The following is a 17628-nucleotide window of genomic DNA, read 5'->3' on the forward strand; positions in this document are numbered from 1 at the left end:
GGTGCCACCAGTTACCTGTGGCTATTTAAGCACTTGAAAGGTGGCTAGTATGAGTGATTAACTGAATTTTTTATTTTAGTTACATTTGATTGATTTAAATTTAAAGGTAACAGTCACATGTGTGTGGCTAATGGCATCAGGTAAGAGTGTCTACTTTTGGGAAATGAATTTTATTTCTTAATAAACCTAAAAAGTGGAAGTATTTGTTAAGAGGTTAGAGCATTTACCATCAAGAACATTAATCAAAGAATTCCTACATTTGGTTAGAATTTATTTAGATCAGCGTTTCTCAAACCTGAGTAATACACAGATCCCGTTTAAAGGATAAAATGTTTTGGAGGACTCTCAGTGTTGTCTTTTTATTATTTGCAATATAATAAAAACTATTTTTAGTACAATGTTACTTAAATATGTACAAACCTAAAAGTAAGTATAATATTCTTGTGCTTATGACTCATTAGTGACTGACATCATCTAATAATCACGCAGTGGTAGAGTGGTATAAATGATCAAATCTCTGTGTTATCAATACTCAAACTTGGTACACATTTTACTGAGAATATTCTATATATATAAAGAAACTGAAGGATAAATACATACTGTTAAGAGTGCAGAATTTTGGAATTTATTTACTGTGGATAAAATAACATGGCCTGAAGAATAAGTAAATTTTTTGTCAGGATAACTTTTGATAGAGATTGTTGCATCAAATTCTTCAGTGTATCCATAAACTTGAATTACAATATTTTCAGATGCTCCAACACAGAATACTTTTGGTGCTGAAATGACATACCTGTTGAAATAGGAAAAGAGAAGGAACAGTATATTTATATGACATTTTTTGTTATACTTCTGATTTTTTTTTAAATCTCACTTGAGAGATTCAATTTAAAATAGGCACATTTGGGGCCTTCCTTGGTGGCGCAGTGTTTAAGAATCCACCTGCCAGGGCTTCCCTGGTGGTGCAGTGGTTGAGAGTCCGCCTGCCAATGCAGGGGACACGGGTTCGTGCCCCGGTCCGGGAAGATACCACATGCAGTGGAGCAGCTGGGCCCGTGAGCCATGGCCGCTGAGCCTGCGCGTCCAGAGCCTGTGCTCCGCAACGGGAGAGGCCACAATAGTGAGAGGCCCACATACCGCAAAAAAAAAAAAAAAAAAAGAATCCGCCTGCCAATGCAGGGGACATGGGTTCCAGCCCTGGTCCGGGAAGATCCCACATGCCGCAGAGCAACAAGGCCCATGCGCCACAGCCACTGAGCCTGCGCTCTAGAGCCCGCGAGCCACAACTGCTGAAGCCCATGTGCCTAGAGCCCGTGTTCTGCAACAGGAGAGGCCACCACAATAAGAAGCTGACACGCTACAGCGGGGAGTAGCCCCTGCTCACCACAACTAGAGAAAGTGCACCCGCAGCAACGAAGACCCAATGCAGCCAAAAAATAAAATAAAAAATAAAATAAAAATAAATAAAATAGGCACATATTCTCAACTTAAAATGATATTTTTAAATCAACATTTATTTGTGGTTTACGATAATTTCATCTTCTCAATTCCCCATGTGCTTACCCAGGAACAGCAGAAAATGAGGAATGTTCAGCTTTGATGATAATAAGGTACAGTTACTGAAATCTTACTCAGTGTTAGGTACTATTTTAAGACATATATATATATATATATATATATATATATATATATATATATATATATAAACTCACTGTGTTGTGACAACCCCTCTATGAAAAAAGTCTTACTATTACTCCGACTTTACAGAGGAAGAAACTGATAATTGACTTCCCCAAGGTCACATAGCTATTAAATTACAGAATTAGGAATTGAACCCGAGCAGCCCGTTTCCTGAATTAACACGTTCAATTGCTAGGCTAAGCTGAATTTATCAAGAATTTTTGCAAGAGAAATTTAGAAAAAAAAAGTTATTTTAATTTTGGTATTGTTAGAAGTTTTATATTTTTCAGTTTAGTATTGTTTTACTTTTGATTGTCTATGTGGTGGTGGTGGTGAAATATAAAATAATTCATGCTTCAGGTCCCTAAAAGACAGCTCTGGAACCAGTCATTCATACAGACTTTTGTCCTTACTGATACATTAGTAGCTATAAAGTATTTCATACTTTTCTTATTTTCTTTCAATAGTTGTAGAGAATATGGCCACTGAGCTTGCAGAGAGGCACAAATTCTAGTTTGGTCTCTACCTGGAATGTTCTTTCTCCAGATATTTGCATGGTTTGCTCTGTTACTTCCTTCAAGCTCTGTTTGAGTGTCACCTCCTTAGAGAACCTTCCCTGTCTACACTTTTAAATAGTGCCCCATCATTTCTTTATCTTCTTACTCTCCTTTATTTTTTTCCTTCATGGTACCAATAACTACCTGACCTTATTTATTTACTCATTCACTCATTGGTTCATTCATTGGTTCATCATTTTCTTCTCCCACTTGAATGCAAGCTCTGTATCATCTACTATATCCGCAGTGCCTATCACATAGTAGGTGCTGAAAAAATTTTTGTTGAATCAATCAATTAAATTTATTGATTCCCATGTTGTAAATGGCATACTCCCACTTTTTCAGAGAAAGAGAGAAGATGTTTATTGAGGGCCAGTGTAGTAGAAAAAATTAAGTATCATGGGACCCAGGTTCTAGTCCTAGTTCTACCACTAATTTGAAGTCATTTAATCCAATTTCTCTGAACTTCAGTCGGCTGTCTTTCAAGAAGGAATAAACGAAAACTAACCAGGAAATGGGGTGATTGTGGCCATGTGAGAAAATCAGATTAGGGTTGGGAGAGTGCTATAAATTTATGACATCCTAAGTATACATTTATATTTATAATATATTTTACATATTTAAAGTATACATTTATAACAAAATGGGAAAAAATTGAAGCGGTAAAGAGGAGTCCTTAATACAAGTCCTACTTCTGTTTCTCTTAGTGGTGTGACCTTTGGCAAGTTACTTTCTCTATCTGGATTTATCCTTACAGGAAATGAGTAGGTTTGATTAGATATTCTCCAGTTACTTATCAGTACTAAAATGTTATTTCTTGATATGATATCAATATTTTAAAGATTTAGTTTAAAATACACATTATTTCAATAACACTAAAATTTATAAAGCATTAGCTCATAAATTTGGAAGTAATTATAACCATAGATTTTTCAAACCACAGGCTTAGAATTGAACCCCAAGTAACCCTTGCTTTACTATGTACAGTACACGGAAAACACAAAGAAAACTCTGCACCAGATAGAAACAAGCCAGAAACACCAAGAAAGTTTATTATCTTGAGTTTAGTTTGTGCTGTTTTGAAGAGGAATTTGAATAATCACTTATGTAAATTTTTATAAGTAACAATCCCCTAAAACTGTCATGTTGTTAGCCACTCATCAAATCAAAATGCTACATGACTTTCTTATTCAGAGGTGAGACTATTCACTTAGTGCTCCCAGAAGTAGAAAGTTATTTACAAATTAACACAGTCTGGGGCTTCCCTGGTGGCACAGTGGTTGAGAGTCCGCCTGCCGATGCAGAGAACACGGGTTCGTGCCCCGGTCCGGGAAGATCCCACGTGCTGCGGAGCGACTGGGCCCGTGAGCCATGGCTGCTAAGCCTGCGTGTCCGGAGCCTGTGCTCCGCAACGGGAGAGGGCACAACAGTGAGAGGCCCGTGTACCACAAAAAAAAGCAAACAAACAAAAAACCAAATTAACACAGTCTGTTGAATTTACTTTTTCACTCATCACATTAATAAGATGCATTGAAAAATAAAGATGGGTTGTTTTACTTACGTTTGTTCCTGTCCCCAACTTTTCCCCACGAAGATTAAAAAACAAAGTATGCCCCACAGGCCCATGCTGGAGGTAGCAGTAAACCATGGATATAACGCTCCTGAAGTTACTCTCCTTTTAAATAAACCGAGATTGAAGAACTTGGGTAAATTGGTTTACTGGTTAATTATTAATGTCAAGAAGAGGGACTTCTAAGTAGGAAAAGTAAAATTGGAACTGAAACACCCTTTAATGCCCAGGTATAAAAGTAGGAGTTTTTTTATAGAGTCCTACACCTAGATAATTTATTTTGATGAATACAAATAAAAGGATTCTAACATAAGAGTTTGGCACTGAAATGAATGGCTCAAAATTAGAAACCAGTAAGTTGCATTGTCTTTGGCCTTTCATCTCTTAACCAGGCAATTGCTCTGATGTTTTATCATCTGTGAGCATGCCTTTGGAGGCCCTCTGATACAGATGGAGACCCACCTGGATTCAGTTTCACACTGAGGTGATTTTAGAATGGGCCTGGTTTAGAGAGGGCTTATGAGGTGTCTTTCTAGAGAAGACCTGAACAGTAGTGTCATTGGCACTGGAAATGGTGAAAGGAGAAGACAGATCTGCAAAGGAAGTCTATGGAATAATTCCTTGGTCTGTCCCAGTCTAGAGAAGAAGCTGAATGTTAGGTAGAGAAAAGATTGTGACTGGCAATGAAAACATCATGTTGAGGATGCTGCATCATTCTCTAGGGAATAAATGACCAATCAAATTCTTTAGTTTTTAGTGGGGAATGGATATCCTTCAATATCTATTAATTCATAAAGCATAAATTCAAAATTTGCATTCATTCAGGCACAGAATATCTTTATTTTCTAAAAAATAAACTTACTTTTCAGTGAGGTTTTAAATTATTTTAATATAAGAGCGCAAGAAAAACAAAGCTTCCTATGACAAATGAGTCTAGTAATTAATTTAGAATGAAATAAAAATTTTATCTTTAAGATTTTTATGATACTTTATGCTTACTAGAAAGTTTTTATTTACTACCTTCCTTTTACTAGCACTCATTTCTAGCCTAGTATATAATAAGTACTCTATTTTAAAATAGTAAAACAGATTTCTCTAAACATTTTACTATAATTCAGATGTTTTACGGTCACATTGGCAATCCTTCTGAATTAATAAGGTTCTATTTTACCAACACTTTCGTACTGAGTTTATTGGGAAAAAAGGCACACAAAGGAAAATTTGATATACAAATTTCACTAACAGTGTCTCTACATATGTTATTGAAATGGCAAAAATCTGCCACTGTTGTCTGACCTAGTTGTTTCAGAAGGAAATTTGTAAAATAATTAAACTGGGTTACGAAAGATGGGTCAAGTTAAAACAAACAAAGTACTTTTGCCATCATTTTCGGGAAAAGATACTTAGGAGAAAGCGAGAACACTCAAATGATCATAGATGATATCTGAAGTGAAGGACACTTATTTGCTTGTATTATGGAGTCAATACTGATAAGTGATATCAATCACTAACCATCGGCATGTTTCTCTGATAGAAAACATTTAAAAAACGATGGATCTCAAAGGTTCTCAATAGAACTGAAGTTCAACAACTTACAGATTCTCAATTGTCTTTAACTAAACTTTTTTAATCTGCCTTCTAAACATGGCTCAAAGATGGATTCTTCTTTACATTTTAAAATGTTGACCTTTGGAGGCATCTGGTTTTTATACAGATACTCCATCTCTAAAAGAGGAGAATCCAGGTCTGGCAGCAACTTTGGTGGTCATCCGACTTGCCTGCTAATGCTACCTCAATTCAACCCTCAGGATCAAGCCTACATGACTTCACTTAGTTCACAAGGCCCCTCCTGATCTGAGTCCTGCTTGATTCTCCAGCCTCAAATGCTTCTCTTCTTCACTGCAGCCAATTAGCTGAATTACTTATTCTCTGAAGTCACCATGACATGAAAGTGCTCCTAGCAGGGTAACAGTCAGCCCAATACTATTACTATTATTCTTAACCTATTTATACCTTCAATTCTGTGTGTCTTTGGAAACATGGGTTATATATGGGTTACTGCTACTAGCACTGCAGAATGCAACTCACTCAGAATTTACTTAAGTGCTCACCCATAACACCAGTGAGAAAGGGAATCTTGGGATATAAACTACATCCAGCTATGGAACCTTATAAGTAAATGCCTCTCATTAGTTACTTCTCTTCCTAAATATTTAAATGAATTTAAAAAGACATTTAGCTACAAAAACTTTACTGAAACAAAGTCTTACAGGGAAGTCCAATGTGTAAACTAGTTAGAATAGAGATGCTCCAGGTGAACAGAGTGGGTGGTCCCGCTCTCTGCCAGCATGCACTCCCAGGTGGCCTTGAGGAGGCTCCGTAGGGACCCTGGAGTCCCTGGACACATGGTTTAAAAACCATTAACTGAAAGCACCAAACAACCTCTTCCACGTGTCCCTGTTTCACTTGGTCCATTCCTTATTTCCCTCTTCCAACATCCCCAAGTCCAGCTCGAAATTAGTTTTCTGTTGATTAGGCCAAAGGAGAAACCAGCCTCTTTTCTCCTTGGGTCTAAGATCCACTGCTTTAGCTGTGTGTTAAAATTCCTCTCTCAAGTGACTTGGGCTATCAACATCACGCCCTCTAAATGACCCATTTTTCTTACAATCTTATACCTGTATCCCACATCCAGTACCCTGTTATCCCAACATCAAATCAGGAATTCACCACAGACTGCAGGAAACCTGGTTAGAGGGTAATGGGAAAATAGACACTCTAGGTATATACCCCAGAAAACTTTCACACAACTCCCTAAGACACTAGTATAGGAATGCTCTTTGTAGTGTTATCTGTAATAGCAAAAATTTGGCAGCAACCTAAAACAACAGAAAAATGATAAATACATTACTGTATATTCATACCATGGAATGCAATGTTGGCTGGCAAAACCAACTTGCAGTATTGGTTGGTAAAACCAACAAAAAAAATAATAACATTTGTATTTACACAAGTTTAAAAGCATACACAGCAGGACTTCCCTGGTGGAGCAGTGGTTAAGAATCTGCTTGCCAATGCAGGGAACATGGGTTCGATCCCTGGTCAGGGAAGATCCCACATGCCACGGAGCAACTAAGCCTGCATGCTGCAACTACTGAAGCCCTCGCACCTAGAGCCCGCAACAAGAGAAGCCACCGCAATGAGAAGCCTGTGCACCGCAACAAAGAGTAGCCCCAGCTCACCACAACTAGAGAAAGCTCGCATGCAGCAACAAAGACCCAACGCAGCCAAAAAAAAAACCCAAAAACATACACAGCAATGTCATTTTCTATAGACACTTATACCAGTAATAATGACGTAAACATATGATTGTGAAAGGTAAATACTAAATCAGAATAGTAGTTATGTCTGCAAAGGGAAGGAGAAATTTGGGATAGGAAAGAGGTATATGCTTCCACTGTATCTATTACCTTTTGTTTTAAAGGAACATCTGAAGCCAGTATAGCAATATCTTACAAATAATTCAGTAAAGTTTAGTGGTAGTTATATCGGTGTTTGAGAGGTTAGTCCTGTAGCTTCCTAAAAGTTTGAAATATTTCATTGAAAAGAAAGTATGGTCTGCAGCGAGGCAGGCTTGAATTCAAATCTTGTGTCTGTATAAAAAACTATGTGATTTGGGGCAACTTAAAACTCAAAACTTGAGCATCAGTTTTGTCATCTATAAAATCAAAACAATAATACCTCATGGCGCTGATGGGCGGATGAAATGACATATGTATAAAGCTCTTGGCACGTAGCATGAACCTGAAAATTGTCGCTATTATTTACGACTGGTTTAAGACATAGTCATGATCTTCTACTTTAAAAATACATGTATATGGGGCTTCCCTGGTGGCGCAGTGGTTGAGAGTCCACCTGCCGATGCTAGGGGACATGGGTTCGTGCCCTGGGCCGGGAAGATCCCACATGCCACGGAGTGGCTGGGCCTGTGAGCCATGGCCACTGAGCCTGCGTGTCCGGAGCCTGTGCTCCGCAACGGGAGAGGCCACAACAGTGAGAGGCCCGCGTACCGCAAAAAATATATATATATACATGTATATGTGCATAGGATCATACCAATCTATATTTAATGTAGCTCTACCCTCCTGGCAGCGGCCAGGGGGAACACAACACTAACAGTCTCATGACTCTCAGGATGAAAGAATCTCTTTATCATTGAGCCCAGCGAATTTTGCCCCTATTTCCTTTCTGGTTTGTTTGTTTGCTGTCAATTAAGGGTCAGAGATTAGATGACTGACCTGTTAAGAGGCTAATTGCTACCTCCTGAGAGTCTAACATTCTAACTTAGTGAGCGAAAGAGCACAAAAAGGCTCCCATGGACCGGAATCCTTTTTAGAAGGCACTCAATTATTTTTCCTCTTGTTTATGGCATTGATTGCCATTAGCAGATTATGTGTACCCTCCTACTTTTATCTCATAAGCTATAAAAGGTCTACACTCAAAAAGATCCTCCTCTCTCTGTAACAAAGATATTGCTTGAAGCATTTTTCTTACTTCCAGGAATAAGTATAGTGATTAAGAAGAAAGGCCATAAATGTTAATTCACCATCTCAACAAGACCTACAAACTCCATGGCATTTTGCCAGGTGCTATATGTGATTCAGACATGAAGAACATGTTCTGAACCTTTAAAGAGCTCATCCAAATAATAACACAATAGGGCTTCCCTGGTGGCGCAGTGGTTGAGAGTCCGCCTGCTGATGCAGGGGACATGGGTTCGTGCCCCGGTCCGGGAAGATCCCACGTGCCGCGGAGCGGCTTGGCCCGCGAGCCATGGCCGCTGAGCCTGCGTGTCCGGAGCCTGTGCTCCGCAACGGGAAAGGCCACAACAGTGAGAGGCCCGCGTACCGCAAAAAAATAAAAATAAAAATAATAACACAATAGCTACCAATTATTAGCTCCATGTCATAGGTATTGCAATGATTAACTTATATAAACTGTCCCTAATCTTCACAACCACTCTGAAAGTTGTTATGACCTCAGGTGACCAATGAGTAAACTGGGGTTCAGAGAAATATAGTGATTTGCCTCAGGAAACACATCTAGTAACTTGCAGAGATGGGGATTTGATTGTGTTGGGATCAGTAGGAAAAAGAAGGGAGAGATACCAAGCCCTGCTGAAGTCTTCCTTTCTCTTTGACAGTCTCCAGTTCTTTCGTCTGTGATTGATTCTCTGTTTTGTAAACTCTTTAAGAATTTATAGCCTGGTCCACACATTTTGATTCTTATTTAGATACCACTGTACATTCTAGGTGAAGGTTCAAAGGTACAAGTTGGGAATAGGTGTGACATAAATGAAGCACTACTCTGACTTATATCTGGGTCTCCCTACCTCAAAGGGTGTAGGGTTGAGACTGACTGGAGAGGCAACCAGGCAGATGGCAGATTGAGGAGATTACCTGAAAAGGGCTAGAGGAGGGAAGAGCCAAGAAAAACTGGATAAGTCATGTCATAGGGAGCACAGTAGTTCAGATCCAAGGGTGGATGATTTTATGTTTAAGTTCCAAATGATAACTGAAGAAAGATAAAGAAGAAAGTTGTTGCTCAAACTATTCTTGGAAGTCACCAGAGTAGTGGGTTGGAATAGCACGTCCTAAAAGGCCACTGCAGGTTCCTAACTCAGTAATGGAATAGGGGAGGATTTCTGAGGAGAGAATATGGAGGAAGTGGAAAATAATAAGGCCCAAAGAGAAAATCAAGTGTTTGTGATGGAATGCAGTTAGGCACGTTTCTTCAGAGGAAACAAAAAGAGACAAAATACAAGAAGGTGCCCACTCTCCCATTAACCCCCTCTTTGGCTTCACTGTCCCACACTTTTTCAGACAATTTTACTTGTTGTTCAGCATAAGCTCTCTTATTTAATTCTAATACCTGTAATGCATCCATACTCAGCCACTCATCCAATGGCTGGATGTGGTAGCCAGCCTCCAAAATGGCCCCCAATGTCCTGATATTCATGGCCTTGTATGGTTCCCTCCCACGCTGTATCAGTGTTGGCCCATTTGACCAATAGAATACAACAAATGCAGAGGTGTGTGACCTTAGAGGGTAGGTCATACAAGGCATTGCCCTTCCTACCTTGCTCTCTCTTGGATTGTGGCCAGCCACCATGCTGTAAGGACACACAAGTAGCCTATGGAGAGGCCCATGTGGAAAGGAACTGAGGCCTCCTTCTCAGAGCCATGTGAGTGGGCCACTGTAGAGGTAAATCTCCTAGCCCCAGTCACACCTTTTGGTGACTAACCACTTGATTGCAAACTCTTGAGAGAACCCGAACCCAAGCCAAAATTACCCAGCTAAGCCATTCCTAATGGGCAATTGCCCATTAGTGGTGGCAGTGAATGCAGGAGATTTCATGAGAGCTGCATTTTTAGAAAAACATAGAAAAACAGCTATTCTACCGTACAAGTTAACGATCGCTATGTAATCAATTACCCCAAAACCTAAGGGCTTAAAATAAACAATTATCTTCACAGTTTTATTGAAATGGCAAGAATTCAGGAATGGCTTAGCTGGGTAATTTTCACTTAGTTTATCTCATGAGGTTGCAATCAAGTTGTTAGCTGAGGCTGCAGTCACCTAAAGGCTTGACTGGGGCTGGAGGATTTACTTCTATGGTGGCTTGCTCACATGGCTCTGAGCAGGAAGCCTCAGTTCCTTTCCATATGGGGCCTAAACTACTACATATAAAATAAATAAGCAGCAAGGATATACTGTATAACACAAGGAATTATATCCTTTATCTTGTAATAACCTATAATGGAGTATAGTCTGCAAAAATACTGAATCACTATGCTGTATACCTGAAAGTAACACAATATTGTAAATCAACTGTACTTCAATAAAAACAAACTTTAATTTGCAAGTGCACTTTAAGTTCTTAAACAACAGCGGGCTCAGAGGCCTGCTTGAAGCGCCACCTGCTGGTAGTAACTTAATAGCATCCCAAGAAGGCTGGAATAATTGGTGCTGATGGCCAGTGCTAACCCGTAACACCTTTCCAAGGTAAACCCCTGCTTCCCATCTTATGTCTCTTCTGAGAACTAGGCTTCTTAAATTCCTGGAGATAGCAACACCTGCCTTGGATTCTTCATGGGAATGCTTAAATGTGATATACTCTGAGCTCTGAAAATCATATAAACATATAAGGAGTTCATATGATCATTCTTTCTAGCATCTTATCTCTCCTGCTTTACCAACTCCTTTCTTTTTACCTGCAAACATGCAAAAGTCTCCATTAACAGAAAAAAAGGCAAACACCAAAAAACTGTTCAATGGGGCTTCCCTGGTGGCACAGTGGTTGAGAGTCCGCCTGCCGATGCAGGGGACACGGGTTCGTGCCCCGGTCCGGGAAGATCCCACATGCCGCGGAGCGGCTGGGCCCGTGAGCCATGGCCGCTGAGCCTGTGCGTCCGGAGCCTGTGCTCCGCGATGGGAGAGGCCACAACAGTGAGAGGCCCGCGTACCGCAAAAAACAAACAAACAAACAAAAAACTGTTCAATGGATTTCCCCCCCAAATAACTGCCAAAGGCTTAGTCTGCCCCCCAACTTTATATGATTTTCTTTTCCCCCATTTATCCACAGACCCCTCCAGAATGCTTTCTGGATCTCTCCATGGAAGTTAGATACGAAATGAATAAAATGATTGCCCATCAGCAGAGGCCACTTGATAATGGTTGGCATGATTTGGCATTATCTCCATTTTACAGACAAACTGATGATCAGAAAGCGTTAAAAGGATGGAAGGAAGGAAGGAAATAAGGAAGGGAGGGAGGGAGGGAGGAAGGAAGGAAGGAAGGAAGGAAGGAAGGAAGGAAGCGCTGCTCAGAATCACACAGAAAGAAGTAGCCAGGGCCGTCTATAAAATTTGAGGGTCCCAGTGCAAGATGAAAATGTAGAACTACTTATTCATAAAGCAAGAAAAAAGTGCTATTACAGGTATTAAAATATAAAGCTTTTTCCTTTTTTCTGGGTCTCTCACTCAACTTGCCATGGTGTTTTTTAATTTGCTATTTAATATCATTCTAAGCAAAGAAAAATTAAACTTTTAAATAATGGCATGAATTTTGCCACTCATCTTTGTATTGTGCAATGCGAGTTTTAAATGCAAATATACGAGCATTTAATTCATATGTAGAATCACCAAAATTACATAATTCGTATTTCATAGCTCATGCATACATCTAATATTTCGTTCTTACCAGAATGGTGGAAATGCTGCACAAAGATAACTCAACTGTCTTTATTTTACTTCTTGATATGTGTGTATTCTAATAACACTCTCTACCTTTGCTTACTGATAAATAGGAAAAGCCCGAAAGGAAAAAGAACTATGGGTTACCCTATCTTTCCCTTTCCTTCTATATCATCATATTTAGTGTAAGTGGTTGGCTAGTACAGGGTAGCAACAGGAGCAAGAAACAATATGATGAGGTTCCTCAGTCATTTGTGTTTCTTTGAATGCCATTGTCATCTTTCTGCATTCAAAACGAGTTCTGGTTCCAGTGGAAAATATGGCCTCTAGGGGCTGTCAGGACCTGTGCTTGCTCAGTCATAGACATGACACACTCACTTTGTACTTACTTTGAGTCTCATTAAACTTCTGCGCATTGTGGATCCACTGGAATCCTGTGTTCATGGAGTGTTGTGAATGCTCTATGGGAAGGGGGCGGCAAGGGATGGTGGGCACATGAATCACACACATCTCCTCTAATTCACATGCGTGCTCCATTGTCCAGTCAGACTTTGCTTACAAAATACACGTTCAAATATAAAATTATTAATAATTTTAAGACAGCAACAACAGAGCACTGAACTAAGTAGGGGGCCCTTCAGAGTGCCAGGCACTGTGCCACTGCATAGGCTGCATGCCCACAAAGCTGGTTAGAGAAGTTCCTGATGGTACTGAAGGACTGAGGACTAGGATAATGGGAAGGGGTAAAGGGATTAAAATCTGGAGAAGGATGAGGAGTTAGAAGTGTTTGGAAGGAGATGGTTATCAGAAGGATAGAACAGCCTAGTTACTTTCAGCGGACGTACAGATTGTCAGGGGTTAGCACCTAAACGTAGGTCAGTTCCCAAGTGTGGGACAGACAATGTCCCAATCTCTAGATGCTTAGGAAGCATTCACTTTGGCAGCCGGTATCTATAGGGTACTTTCAAAAAGGGACAAGACCAGAGAGGCAGCCAGTATCGGGAGTCCAACAAAACAATGTTACAAGAGTTAGGGCAATCCTGGGATGGATTCCTCAGAAGGTCAGGCAGGAGGTCAAATCAAGGAGGCCTATTTGCAAACAGGTAGGATCTAGCTACAAGGCTGAGGCCAGGGGACAGTCAAGTGGAGACAGGATCCCTGATCAAGAAACAGACCAGGAGTGAGAGACATTGCCTATGGGTACAGGGTTTTTGTTGTGGATGATGAGCAAGTTTTGGGTGTAAATGGTGGTGATGGTTACACAACACAGTGAATATATTGTGAATGTGAATGCCACTGAGTTGTACACTTGTGAATAATTAAAATCATAAATATTATGTTATGTGTATTATCTATATTGAATAAACAGACTAGCATGGTGCTCACAGCTGGCAGAATTATATCAGTTCCCCCATCTCAATGCAGAAGAGCCCCAGCAGGTGCCACCTTCCTTTAGGCAGGAAGGACACTCACTGGGCATAAGAAGATTAGCCAGAACCAAACTTTCTTTACATCAGCACCTTTCAGTCAGATGTTGATGACTCCATCAGACTGTTCAATAATCCCAGTTACCTCCACTGCTTTTAAGATAAACAACTGTACCAACAAATCATTTAAAATACTTAGGATTAGATGGAATCTTGAAGTCAGGAAAACTGATAATTCTGAGAAAAATTTTTTTCCTATCACAGCAACTTCTGACCCTTCTGGATCCTTTGAGTGAAAAGAAAAGCAAGTTTCATTTTTTTAAATAATCTATAAGTACAGAAGTCACACCTAAGCATAATATGTAATTGATAGTTCTTACAGAAATATTCACTAAGCCCTAAGAAACTTTGTTGAAACTAAGCATATATGATGTTGATGTAGATTTGAGGCAATGACTGTCAACTGGTCAGGCTTGTTAACAAAGACTAATTTCTAAGGCACAAAGGCACATTTTCAACAGACATAAGTAGTATGGTAAATATTTAGAATATGTTAAATAAACTCCCAACAGGCTCTTCTCCTCCTGGCTTCTTCCTGAACAGGACCTCCAGGACAATCTTCTTCAAACACTGTTTACATGACGTCATGCCATGCCCGAAAGACGTCCTTGGCTCTCTATATCTTCAAGATCAAACCTGAACACCTTGGGACATGCTACAGCAATGGCCTCTGATATGTTCAATGTTTACTGTCCATGGGGAACTCTAACAAGGGAACAATGGGGTCCGTGGAGCCATTCACCGCTATGACAGGTTCACCTGAACATGCCGTCCCCTCAAGAACTCTCCCAATGTAAAATAATCCACCAAAGCTGGTACTTATTCTCCCAGAAGTGTTTCCAGGCCAGCTGCTGCAGCCAAGTCACTGTCATGGTCATCTCCACACCTTGCTTCTTCCTGGCTCCAGACCTCTGCTCCTTCTGCATGTCACCCAAGACATGATCCCCCTTCTCTCTATCAAACCATGTCCATGGTTTCCTTTAAGACCAAGTTCAAGGGACTTCCCTGGTGGCGCAGTGGTTAAGAATCTGCCTGCCAATGTAGGGGACACAGGTTCGAGCTCTAGTCTGGGAAGATCCCACATGCTGCAGAGCAACTAAGCCCATGCGCCACAACTACTGAGGCTGCACTCTAGAGCCCACAAACCACAACTACTGAGCCCGCATGCCACAGCTACTGAAGCCCATGCACCTAGAGCCCATGCTCCGCAGCAAGAGAAGCCACCGAAATGTGAAGCCCGCACACCGCATGTAGCCCCCACTCGCCACAACTAGAGAAAGTCTGTGAGCAGCAACAAAGACCCAACACAGTCAAAAATAAATAAATAAATAACGAAATAAATAAACAGATAGATAGATAAATAAAGACCAAGTTCAGGACCTGCCCTCATCCTTTCATGATTTCCTCCAGAGTAACTTAATAATCATCTCCAGTGCTGCCTTCCCTTCAAGCTGGTCTGCTATTGGTCCTACATCATCCCGTACTTGGCTTACTGTATTATGTGTGCTTGTTTGCCTTTCTGAACTCAAATGCTTATGAAGGACACACACCATAATCCCTCGAACAAATCAAGAGATGCTAAGTGAGGAAGCTCTGGAGAAAGACACACCTGGGTTTGAATCCTGATTCAGCTAATAATTATCAGTATGATCTCAGTGGTTACTTAGTTTCTCTAACCCTCTGTATTTTCATCTATAAAAAGGAGATAATAATTATATTGACCCTATAAGGTTGTCATGATGATATAATGCATGCCATGCACTTCTAACTGGTACCACAATTATACTTCTACAACCCTCATCACATCTGTCCACGCTTCACAAAAAGCAAGAGGATATGAACCAATATGACCCACTTTAGAGATGGACCCACCAAAAGATGTTCTTTAATGAGGCCATTGAAATGTATTTCAACTAACATTAAATTTACACACAAAAAATGTCAGTCAGAATAACAGAAGTATAAAATTACCAGTTTGTACCCACAATAGATGCTAAGTAAATACTTGCGGCTATTTTGCGGCTATTTAATGCCACATTTGACTAGTGTTATAATAATGAAAACTCTTTATTCATATAATGAAAATGCCATGGTTAAATTTTGATTTAAATTAGTTGCATACTCACTATAAAAGTTAAGGCAACTTCTCTTTGCAATGGCTTTAGGTTTTCATCCAATGAATAAACTCTAACTTTTACTGTAAGGAAAAAATTGTCATTATTAGAAACTCTGTTGAACTCTAAATGATCTGACAATATTATTAATAACCCTATAACATGAGGGCCGTGAAATTAAACGTAAAGTTAAGAAAGCCCAAAACATTAAATCCAAGTTTAAAGGGAAAGATGAGCTAGGATGTTGGAACGTGAACTTGATGTTAAAGTAGAAAAAAATATTCTTTTCACAAAATATTTCCTGAATGGGATTCTTTTAAATGTTTCTCTTTATGCATTTAAAATATAATTCAACTTATTAAGAAGTATTTTTACACAGCCTTTTGTATTTTTAAACCACTGATAGATAAAAAAGACTGGTATCTGAATTTATTATGGAGTTGAGGAGGAAGAACATAAGCAGTAAGTTATGTCAACAGAACCCAGTGAAGCATTCTCTAATAGAAGGAAGATGCAGGCAAAAATCTGCATGTCTCAGGGTATAATTAAGTACTGGAGTGCATAGAAGGGTGGAAGCCTCACAGGCACCACAGCTCTCCTTTGACACACAGTCATCTTCTGATCAGGTGCCCAAGAAACAGTTCTGTCTAAGGCCAGGTTAATGTGTACTGGTGGGGACCTTGACCTGTTGCTAAAATTATGGCGGTGATTCCATCTTATCTTATTAGATGATGCTTACCTAATTAGCATCACCACCATCACCATCATCTTCAGTGATGATTCGCAAAGTGCAGCTGCATTCAGTACACCCCCGTTAGCTCAACCTTCCTTCCCACTCTTGAGATAACTTGTAAGATGGAATTTCCTGAAAGAAGACTGAAACTATTTCCAACTGGAAACATAAGGAGGCAGATGTAGGTAGGTGAACTTTGCAATTTAGTTCACAATTTTCAATGTTAATATGAAATTGAAATTTTTTTTATAAAAGGAGATGATATTGAGAATTAAAAGTTAGATTTTTTAAAGTTAAAATTCAGCCTCTTTGTTAAGTTCGATAATACATCACTTCAAGGGTTTTTTTAAAAACTATTTTGAAAGGAGCCTTGGCATCATTCTACGAAAGGTCTTTCTATCTCCAAATTATACTTGTATTTTTCTGATTCTTTGTGTTTATAATTTACAATTTAACCTTTAGTTTGTCAGCTCTTTACTTTTGTGTATGGTGTAAAGTTAGGAATTAAGTTCATTTTCCTCCCAAAATAAACCACTTGTCCCAATACCATTAATCAGGCCATCCCACGTTTCCCCCATAAATGACAATTCCCTCTGTATTATACCTGACTGAATTGTAAATAGATTTGTCTGTCTGAATGAAGAGAAATCCACTGTCATAGTGTAGTGGAATTTTTGTTGCTTTTGAAAAATGAGCAGATACCACTTCTAAATATACATGTGAAACTGCATTTGGTCCTCCAGATAAATCTTTTGGTTGTATCTGTTTCAAAAAATTAATGGATGAATATTGTATAATTAAGATATTCAAATAATATAATTTTATTATATTAATTATGATATATGATTATATTGATTATATATTATTAACTAATTATATCTTAATATAAATACATTAATATAATGAAAGCACTTGTCTTTTAGGTATCTATGAAAACGATTTGAATAATTGTTTACATGCAACAAATATAAAAATTTTGGGGCTTCCCTGGTGGCGCAGTGGTTAGGAATCCGCCTGCCAATGCTGGGGACACGGGTTTGAGGCCTGGTCCGGGAAGATCCCACATGCCATGGAGCAACTGAGCCTGTGCACCACAACTACTGAGCCTGTGCTCTAGAGCCCACGAGCCACAACTACTGAGCCCATGGTCTGCAAAAGAGAAGCCACCGCAATGAGAAGCCCACGCACCACAATGAAGAGTAGCCCCTGCTCGCCGCAGCTAGAGAAAGCCCGTG

General features: G+C 39.6%; 1 protein-coding gene across 1 annotated transcript in view; it reads right to left on the reverse strand.

The window, feature by feature from the left end:
* C5 (complement C5) overlaps positions 1 to 16658 on the reverse strand; it is a 90942-nt gene extending 74284 nt beyond the window's left edge. Inside the window, exons 1-4 of the mRNA XM_019946474.3 lie at positions 16400 to 16658; positions 15673 to 15743; positions 3799 to 3912; positions 601 to 793 (exon numbers count right to left, since the gene is read on the reverse strand). Coding sequence (XP_019802033.1) covers positions 601 to 793; positions 3799 to 3863 — 258 coding nt within the window. The 5' untranslated portion in view covers positions 3864 to 3912; positions 15673 to 15743; positions 16400 to 16658. The remainder of the gene's footprint in view (positions 1 to 600; positions 794 to 3798; positions 3913 to 15672; positions 15744 to 16399) is intronic.
* Between the last annotated feature and the right edge of the window lie 970 nt (positions 16659 to 17628).

This window comes from Tursiops truncatus, chromosome 6 (assembly GCF_011762595.2).
Source record: "Tursiops truncatus isolate mTurTru1 chromosome 6, mTurTru1.mat.Y, whole genome shotgun sequence".
NCBI lineage: Eukaryota > Metazoa > Chordata > Mammalia > Artiodactyla > Delphinidae > Tursiops > Tursiops truncatus.